The sequence below is a fragment of the Oncorhynchus clarkii genome, chromosome 2 (assembly GCF_045791955.1).
Source record: "Oncorhynchus clarkii lewisi isolate Uvic-CL-2024 chromosome 2, UVic_Ocla_1.0, whole genome shotgun sequence".
Lineage (NCBI taxonomy): Eukaryota > Metazoa > Chordata > Actinopteri > Salmoniformes > Salmonidae > Oncorhynchus > Oncorhynchus clarkii.
Window position 1 is genome coordinate 7,880,666 of NC_092148.1, and position 10,310 is coordinate 7,890,975.

The following is a 10,310-nucleotide window of genomic DNA, read 5'->3' on the forward strand; positions in this document are numbered from 1 at the left end:
TGAAGATACTGTCCCGTTTGAGTGTTTGTTGCAGCTCGTTCCAGTCGCTAGTTGCAGCGAACTGAAAAGACGAGGGACCCAGGGATGTGTGTGCTTTGGGGACCTTTAACATAATGTGACTGTCAGAACGGGGGTTGTATGTGGAGGATGAGGGCTGCAGTAGATATTTCAGATAGGAGGGAGTGAGGCCCAAGAGGGTTTTATGAACAAGCATCAACCAGTGGGTCTTGCGACGGGTATACAGAGATGACCAGTTTACAGAGGAGTATAGAGTGCAGTGATGTGTCCTATAAGGAGCATTGGTGGCAAATCTGATGGCCGAATGGTAAAGCACATCTAGCCACTCGAGAGCACCCTTACCTGCCGATCTATAAATGATGTCTCCGTAATCTAGCATGGGTTGGATGGTCATCTGAGTCAGGGTTAGTTTGGGTGAAAGATGAGTGATTACGATAGAGGAAACCAAGTCTAGATTGAACTTTAGTCTGCAGCTTTGATATGTGCTGAGAGAAGGACAATGTACCGTCTAGCCATACTCCCAAGTACTTGTATGAGGTAACTACCTCAAGCTCTAAACCCTCAGAGGTAGTAATCACACCTGTGGGGAGACGGGCATTCTTCTTACCAAACCACATGCCCTTTGTTTGGAGGTGTTCAGAACCAGGTTAATGTTGGAGAAATCTTGTTGGACACTAAGAAAGCTTTGTTGTAGAGCATTTAACACAAAATCTGGGGAGGGGCCAGCTGAGTATAAGACTGTATCATCTGCATATAAATGGATGAGAGAGCTTCCTACTGCCTGAGCTATGTTGTTGATGTAAATTGAGAAGAGCGTGGGGCCTAGGATTGAGCCTTGGGGTACTTCCTTGGTGACAGACAGTGGCTGAGACAGCAGATTTTCTGACTTTATACACTGCACTCTTTGAGAGAGATAGTTAGTAAACCAGGCCAAAGACCCCTCAGAGACACCAATACTCCCAAGAATGGAATGGTCTACCATATCAAAGCTTTGGCCTAGTCAATAAAAATAGCATTACAACATTGCTTAGAATCAAGGGCAATGGTGGCATCATTGAGGACCTTTAATGTTACAGTGATACATCCATAACCTGAGCAGAAACCAGATTGCATACCTGAGAGAATAATATAGACATCAAGAAAGTCAGTCAGTTGATTATTGACAAGTTTTTCCAACACTTTTGATAAACAGGGCAAAATAGAAATATGCCTATAACAGTTAGGATCAGCTTGATCTCCCCTTTAAATAAAGAACAAACCATAGCTGCCTTCCAAGCAAGGGGATCCTCCCCAGAAAGGTTAAAAAGGTTGGAGATAGGCTTGGCGATGATAGAGGTAGCAACTTAAAATAAGAAAGGGTCTAAACCATCTGACCTAGGTGTTTTTTTTAGGTCAAGTTTCAGGAGCTTCTTTAGCACCTTTGACTCAGTGACTGCCTGCAGGGAGAAACTTTGTTGCAGGGCAGAGGAAAAAGAGGGCGAAGCATCGGGGATAGCCACATTAGAAGGGGTGGGAGATGAGGAAATGTTGGACGGGCAAGGAGGCGTGGCTGAGTCAAATAGGAATCCCGACCTAACGAAGTGGTGATTAAAGAGCTCAGCCATGTGCTTCTTGTCAGTAACAACCATATCATAAACTTTAAGGAACATGGGCAGTTGTGAGGAGGAGGGTTTATTCTCCAGGTCTTTAACCGTTTTCCAGAACTTTTTGGGGCTAGACCCACAGAGAGAGAACTGCTCCTTAAAGTAACTAACGTTGGCCTTCCGGATAGCCTGAGTGCACTTATTTCTCATTTGCTTGAATGAGTATGTGTGTTCCGAGCCTTTCACCAAATGCAATTCTTGAGGTGGAGTAACTCTGCAAGATCACGGTCATGTGGCCATTGATCATACACTTTCCACCTCCAGGCAGAAAATAATTTCTCAGTGTTTCCTCCCTCCTGTTCCCTTTCTGCTTCTGGCACCAGTTGTTTGTGGAGGTCATCTAAAAACAGAAGAAGGAGCTCAGTGTTGTAGGGACCAATATGGCATTTCTGCAGGACCGAACCAGAGAGATTGCAGGACACATTGTGATATTTGCTCCTCTCTGACCCGGGACATCAACGGTGGCCCTTTTCCCGATGACCTTTCTTCCCCACAGACGTGTTTTTCCCAGGTTAAACCCTGCCTCGTCTACATAAATTACGTTCATTTCTGGCATATAGTGTGCAAGCATTTATAAATAAGACAAGAAAGATCCCTCATTATGGTATTGGGTAAGCTTGTATGTAAAGAAAGTGTAAGCATTTTAGAAATGTGTTAATTGACTGAATATTCTGTGAAAACAACATTAATTGTGTTATTGGTATGGTCCACAACAGACAGATGTTGTGCTAATCGTGTTTAGAGTTTTGAAAATGTGACTACAGATTGGACAAAAGGATTTTAGTGATAGTAAAAAAAAAAAAACTATAAATGATGGGGCTGTGATTAAGATATGAATCAGGGTGGATCTTGATGTAATGTCTTTGTTTTTCTCTTGTAGCATGCTGTGGTAAGTTCCTGGACCATACAAAGTTTTAGCGCTTAACAGTTACACATGGCATTATTTTACATCCTTGCATGACCTTCAGTTTCAATTTTCAAGATTCAATTTCACTCTGTATGCCAGTGAGAGACTCTGAGAGGCACCAAATTACATCCACAGCATGTATTGTAAATAGTCACATAGATATAGAGATGTACGATCTTAATTTGAGACAGTTTGCTACAGCAAGGAAATAATCCTGCAGCAACAGGGAATGTGAATTATTATGTGGATTATAGTTAACTGGGATTTTTTTGTAGGAGTTGATACATTTTTCATTAGGGCAAATCAAGTCTGACATTCTAAAGTGTAAATTACAAACTTTAGAAGCTTTTTTAAACCTCGGACACACTACAAGTTTGCATTTCCTGCTGCGCAGGACATTTTTCAGCAACAAAAGAGTGATCAAATAAAGATCCTTCATCTGTACTATTCATATGGTGTATGATGCTCAGAATATATCATGATATTATTATAATGACAATGTAACTGGCATTCACAGTGTGTGAGTGTGGTCCGGTGAAGCTACTCTTTGTACTGGACAGTTCAGAGAGTGTTGGGCTGCAGAACTTCACCCTGGAAAAAGAGTTTATAATTCGAATCATCAACAAGATTACCAAGTTCAGCAAAGACAAGGTGGGTGAACATTTGTCCTGACTTCCCTGGGTGAGAGAGGGGCCTTAACTAAATGTTGTTTCTCTGTGTGTGTTTCTGTTTGCAGAAGGAGCTAGGATCACGAGTGGGTGTAGTTCAGTACAGCCATGACGGCACCCAGGAGCTGGTATCTATGGAGGACCCCAAGATCACCACAGTAGCACAGCTCAAAAGGTCCGACCAGATAAGAGTCAAAAGTCCAAAGTACAGCAGTTACCTGATATCAGTTGACTGACTGACTAACTGTTGTGTTTGATGTCCCATACTTGCAGCTCGGTGAGAAACATGCGCTGGATTGCCGGTGGTACGTACACGGGAGAGGCGCTGGATTTCGCCCGGCAGGCATTCGGCAGCTCCCAGCTGGACCGAAAGGTGGCCATAGTCTTGACAGACGGACGGTCGGACACCCGCCGGGACGCCAAACCGCTGTCCTCCCTCTGCTCTGTGCCCAATATAAGGGTGAGGGATGTCAATGGGACTGGGCAATGGGATGGGGGAGAGTGGGCTGAAGAACATGTATAGGTTGGGGGTGAAGAGATGATGTCAGGACCAAGGGTTCATTTCATTAGACATAAAGAGAACCATCTCTCTCTCCTCCAAGTCTGCCATTTTGTGGCAAAGCCTCAGTATGTCCTCCATCTTGGCTCCTCAGGTGGTGGGCATTGGCATAGGTGACATCTTCAGACGGGCGTCCTACGCTGCCATGCTGGAGGAGATCACCTGTCTGGGCACAGCCTCACCTGGACTCTACCTGAAGATTACAGACCACGTGCAACTGCTGGAGGACTCCTTCTTCAACAACGTTACTGGCTATATCTGCCAAGGTAGACTGTGTACAGGCTAGCTCTAATTTACAATATCTGGAGCTAGCTACATCTGCTAAGGTAGTCTATGTACAGGCTAGCCCTAATTTACAATATCAGGAGCTAGCTACATGCTATGTTCCTATGCTCTCAACTAAGGTCTGGGTTGTGTTTACAGATAAGAAATGTCCTGATTACACCTGTCCAGGTAAGACTGCTCCTCTCCCTTGTTTTTATGGTCACAGTTTCCTATACATTACAATACATTAATTTTTTTAGCATTCAGCCTAGTACTGCAATTTAAAGATTTAGTGGAATGTATGTAAATGTATCTGAACCCCAACTGCTGTTCTAAAATAGTCTACTCTTCCTCCAGCCAACTTCCAGGAAGCTACAGACATAGTCTTCATGTTGGACGGCTCCTCCAGTGTGGGCCAGGCCAACTTCTACAGAGCCAGAGAGTTTGTTGAGAACATGGCCGCCAGACTGCTGTCACAGGACCGGGGAGGGCTGCTCCGCCTGTCCGTCATGCAGTACAGCGATGGGCAGCAGCAGAGAGTGGAGGTGCCCTTCACTGCTAGGGTTGAGGATGTGCTAACGGGGCTAGCAGCTACGCTCTACATGGACGGGGCCACCGACTTACCGGCTGCCCTGGCCTTCCTGACCTCCACCCTCCAGAGGGAGGGCCGCTCTGCTGTCCCCAGGAAAGTGGTGGTATTCACAGACGGCAGGTCTGTGGCCTCTGCCCGGGCTGCTATCCCCAGAGCCGCCGCCGCCGCTCTGGCAGAGAACACACAGCTGCTGGCCGTCACTGTGGGCGAGGGCTTTGACGAGGCGGGCGTGTGCCAGCTGGTGACGGGACAGGCGAACGGGTTTGATTACCGCGTCGTGGATAGTCGTGTCCACCGAGTGGCGCTGTACAGTGACCTGGCCAGACGGGTGGTCATGCAGAGCCTGGCTAGAAAGCTCTCTAAAGCTCTCTGAAGCTCTCCAAAGCTCTCAGAAGTTCTCTAAAGCTCTCTAAAGCTTTCTGAAGCTCTGTAAAGCCCTCTGAAGCCCTGTAAAGCTCTTAAAGACCTCCCTACTACTGAACTGTCTATGAATTGTCCTGTTGTGCCATGTATTAGGCCATTAAGAAATTAGATAGATATGGTGCACATTTTATACTTTTGTGTTTTCCTTATGCCTTTGAGGGCCTCCTGCTTTTCATGTGAAATAAAATGAATATGTTTGTCATAAGAAGCACTTGGGTAGATGAATAAACGTTACGCTGTAAGTTTGATGATAAGATGAACAGTTTTCTTTTGCTCAAATTTTCTGGAGGTCTTGACAAATAAAATATTGGACAAACTAACTAGCTAATTCTGAATACAATACAATCTATTATTTTCAAATATATGCAGGGCCATTTAGTTAAAGAATTACCCAGACATGCCAATAAAATGCACTAGAGGGCAGTGTTGGAGTGTTGAGAAAAGAGGGCTGAGTAGAGGAGCTCTAACACACACTTAGAAAATACTGCTATTCTGTTCTACATAGTGATTAGTGATAGTTTGCAACGTTCGTTATAAGGATCGGACCAAGGCGCAGCGTGAATAGAGTTCCACATATTTGTAATCACCTGAAACTCACCGAAACAAAACAACAAATAACCAAACGAACCGCTACTAGTGTGCACACAGGCACCTAATTGTAGACAAGATCCCACAAACACCAAAGGGAAATGGCTACCTAAATATGATCCTCAATCAGAGACAATGATAAACAGCTGCCGCTGATTGGGAACCATATCAGGCCACCATAGACATACAAATCACCTAGACATACAAAAACTAGCGTACCCACCCTAGTCACACCCTGACCTAACCAAAATATAAAGAAAACAGAGATATCTCAGGTCAGGGCAGGACATAGTTGTTGTAGAAGGACCTTTTACAGATCGGTCCAAAAAGACACTAGGCTTCCCCTTGTACTCCGTACTTATCTGAGGGTGTTGGGCTACTGGCCTCTGGATGTACCCAACTTCAGCACCATGGACAGAGTTAGAAATTCAGCTGTTTGAAATCCCAGATGCCAATCAGTGTACTCATTCATTCCCTTATGAAATAGCATGTATTTAGTATATCTGGCTCCAACTGTACTCTGAGAATAATAAGAAGCAGGGATCATGAAAACGTTTTATTTTATATAGCTATGTTTTGTTACTGTGAAAATGAATCTGTAATGAAAAAAGGGATAATGATCTCAGTGACTGTAATGATCAGTGGGTTCCTCTATCTCAGAAAGCCACTTCTGAATCTCACTGCTCTTCTTCTCTGTCTCCTCACTGCTCTTGTTCCTCAGCTCCTCACTGCTCTTCTTCTCTGTCTCCTCACTGCTCTTGTTCCTCAGCTCCTCTGCCACCCTATTTCCTGCTGAGAAGCGATTGACTCTCTTGGCTGTGGTCTCCAGAGAGATCACCTGTATCCTCTTCATGTCGTTCCTGCAGCGCAGCTCCTTCAGCTTCCTGTAGTAGACCCTGCAGCTGAAGCCCTCCATAAAGCCCAGGGTGATGTGTGTCTGCAGAGAGGACAGGCTGGGGTAGTACCACAAGCAGCTGGCACACTTATACAGCAGTTCCCCATTGAACTTCTCCAGGGCAGAGGAGGCTCTGAGGAAGCAGAAGTCCAGGCGGTCTGTGTACGACGGCTCCTTGGGCTCCACTGACCTACTGCCTCCCTTCCTCGCCGTGTGTCTGTAGGAGATGTCTGCTGGCTTCAGGGGAGGGCAGAGAGTGTGAGGTGTTTTGGAGCCAAGTATACTAGGGGGTTCTGCTGCTCTTAATGCCTGAGCATGAAAAGGACTCCACTGGGTACCTGGTGTTAGAGAAAGAATAGGGTCCTGCTGTCACGCTATGGCAATCCTGATTCATATTTACTGTAAATCAAATGGGATGTACAGTGCCTTGCGAAAGTATTCGGCCCCCTTGAACTTTGCGACCTTTTGCCACATTTCAGGCTTCAAACATAAAGATATAAAACTGTATTTTTTTGTGAAGAATCAACAACAAGTGGGACACAATCATGAAGTGGAACGACATTTATTGGATATTTCAAACTTTTTTAACAAATCAATAAATAAATATGTCATGATAGTGCTACGTTTGCCAAAAATACTTCAGAGCGCTTACCCGTTCTCTTCCTTAGCCTTTCAGTGACAAAAGGTTCTCTTAAGAAAACTTGTGAGGACTTCATTTTTTACAATAAATGGATCATGGAACCATGGAATAGAACCTAGCTAAGCAAATGGGTCAAGTGGTTTTACAAATGTTCTAGAATGGATTGGAATTCCAAATTCCAAAAGCAATGATGTCATAATGATCTCTTTGTGTATGAAGATGAAGTTCAATTCATTCATGGTTCTGGAGATTAGTAATAATAATATAAAATGTATTTAACTGTTATAGTGCTAATCATTACATAAATACATCTCAAAGCGATGCAAAGCAACAACAACAAAAAACAAGCAATTTAAAAACAATCAACATCATTAATCATCATGAGTAGATTGACATCAAGAGACTGAAGAATTATTAAAATGCTTTAGTTTAATTTATTAGGATCCCCATTAGCTAGCTACTGCACATGTAGCAGCTATTTTTCCTGGTGTCTGTCACACCCTGACCATAGTTTGCTTTGTATGTTTCTATGTTTTGTTTGCTCAGGGTGTGATCTGAGTGGGCATTCTATGTTGGATGTCTAGTTTGTCTGTTTCTGTGTTTGGGCCTGTTCTCAATCAGAGGCAGGTGTTAGTCATTGTCTCTGATTGGGAACCATATTTAGGTAGCCTGTTTTGTGTTGGGTTTGGTGGGTGGTTGTTTCCTGTCTTTGTGTTTGTTGCACCAGATAGGGCTGTTTCCTGTCTTTGTGTTTGTTGCACCAGATAGGGCTGTTTCGGTTTTTCCACGTTTATTGTTTTGTATTATGTTCATGTTGAGTTTGGTCCGCCTCTCCTTCCCAGGAGGAAAGCCGTTACAGAACCACCCACCACAACAGGACCAAGCGTCGTGGTAACGGGCAGCAGCAACAGCGGCCGAAGAATCAAGACTCTTGGTCATGGGAGGAAATCCTCGACGGGAGAGGACCCTGGGCAAAGCCAGGGGAGTGTAGCCGCCCCAAGGTGCAGCAGGAGAAGCGGCAGCAGGAGCAGCGCAAGGAGGAATGGACATGGGAGGACGAATTGGACGGTAAACGACCCTGGGCACAGCCAGGAGAATATCGCCGCCCCAAAGAAGAGCTGGAGGCAGCGAAGGCGGAGAGGCGCTGGTATGAGGAGGCAGCACGGCGGCGTGGATGGAAGCCCGAGAGTCAGACCCAAAAATGTCTTGGGTGGGGGCACACAGGGAGTATGGCGAAGCCAGGTAGGAGACCTGCGCCAACTTCCTGTGCTTACCGGGGGGCGAGAGAGACCGGGCAGGCACCGTGTTATGCTGTGCAGCGCACGGTGTCCCCAGTGCGGGTGCATAGCCCGGTGCGGTACATACCAGCTCCTCGTATCGGCCTGGCTAGAGTGGGCATCGAGCCAAGTGCCATGAAGCCGGCTCTACGCATCTGGTCTCCAGTGCGTCTCCTTGGGCCGGCGTACATGGCACCAGCCTTGCGCATGGTGTCCCCGGTTCGCCTGCACAGCCCAGTGCAGGCTATTCCACCTTGCCGCACTGGCAGGGCGACCGGGAGCATTCAACCAGGTAAGGTTGGGCAGATTCGGTGCTCAACAGCTCCAGTGCGCCTGCACGGTCCCGTCTATCCAGTACCACCTCCACGCACCAGTCCTCCGGTGGCAGCTCCCCGCACTCGCCCTGAGGTGCGTGTCCTCGGCACAGTACCACCAGTGCCGGCACCACGCCCCAGGCCTACAGTGCGCCTCGCCTGTCCAGCGCTGCCAGAGCCTTCCTCCTCTCCAGCGCTGCTAGAGTCTCCCGTCTGTCCAGAGCTGCTAGAGTCTCCCGTCTGTCCAGAGCTGCTAGAGTCTCCCGTCTGTCCAGAGCCGCTAGAGTCTCCCGTCTGTCCAGAGCCGCTAGAGTCTCCCGTCTGTCCAGAGCCGCTAGAGTCTCACGTCCGTCCAGAGCCGCTAGAGTCTCCCGTCTGTCATGAGCCGCAGAGTCTCCTGTCTGTCATGAGCCGCCAGAGTCTCCCGTCTGTCATGAGCCGCCAGTCTCCCGTCTGTCATGAGCCGCCAGAGTCTCCCGTCTGTCATGAGCCGCCAGAGTCTCCCGTCTGTCATGAGCCGCCAGAGTCTCCCGTCTGTCATGAGCCGCCAGAGTCACACCCTGACCATAGTTTGCTTTGCATGTTTCTATGTTTTGTTTGCTCAGGGTGTGATCTGAGTGGGCATTCTATGTTGGATGTCTAGTTTGTCTGTTTCTGTGTTTGGGCCTGATATGGTTCTCAATCAGAGGCAGGTGTTAGTCATTGTCTCTGATTGGGAACCATATTTAGGTAGCCTGTTTTGTGTTGGGTTTGGTGGGTGGTTGTTTCCTGTCTTTGTGTTTGTTGCACCAGATAGGGCTGTTTCGGTTTTTCCACGTTTATTTTTTGTATTATGTTCATGTTGAGTTTTCTTATTAAAAAACATGAACTATAACCACGCTGCATTTTGATCCGCCTCTCCTTCCCAGGAGGAAAGCCGTTACAGTGTCCCCATAAAACGTACAAATACATTACAAAGTACACAACAGAAATAGACAAGAACAACATAATATATTACATTAAATTCAAAATATTTGTTTACAAATAACATAAGAGTTTTATATAGGAAAGACACCAAGAGACAACAAAAATACTATCTACACACTATTTATATATCCATATTCATTCTTATACAGTATAGTTAAATTACAATATCTCTTTAGAAATAGGAGAGTCACTTTGATGCAAGATGTTCTCTGTATCTGTTTTTTAAAGTTGAACTTGCTTTTTGCCTGAGTAACCTCTGGTGGCAGAGCATTCCACCATGACATGGCTCTATACAAGCCTTTTGCTACACCCGCAATAACATCTGCTAAGTATGTGTATGTGACCATACAATTTGATTTGATACATAACTGAGCGATGCATTAAATCTGTTTTTCGTTTGGATAATGTGAAGATACACCATAAAGGCATGTATGGTGGGGTTTGTAAGTCTGTTTGAAGTATATGAAAAAATATTAATCAAGGGCTTAGCCATTTTCAACACATAAATGTTTTGTTAGAAGACTAAAAGAGAAGTAGTCCATTTCTCCTCAACGCT

The 10,310-nt window shown here is 45.8% G+C and overlaps 1 protein-coding gene across 1 annotated transcript in view; it reads left to right on the forward strand.

Moving 5' to 3' along the window:
- The window catches only part of LOC139420360 (collagen alpha-1(VI) chain-like), a 43,875-nt gene extending 38,671 nt beyond the window's left edge, over positions 1-5,204 (forward strand). Inside the window, exons 29-35 of the mRNA XM_071170378.1 lie at positions 2,542-2,550; positions 3,086-3,219; positions 3,305-3,411; positions 3,510-3,696; positions 3,890-4,061; positions 4,219-4,248; positions 4,417-5,204. Coding sequence (XP_071026479.1) covers positions 2,542-2,550; positions 3,086-3,219; positions 3,305-3,411; positions 3,510-3,696; positions 3,890-4,061; positions 4,219-4,248; positions 4,417-5,024 — 1,247 coding nt within the window. The 3' untranslated portion in view covers positions 5,025-5,204. The remainder of the gene's footprint in view (positions 1-2,541; positions 2,551-3,085; positions 3,220-3,304; positions 3,412-3,509; positions 3,697-3,889; positions 4,062-4,218; positions 4,249-4,416) is intronic.
- The last annotated feature ends 5,106 nt before the right edge of the window (positions 5,205-10,310 follow it).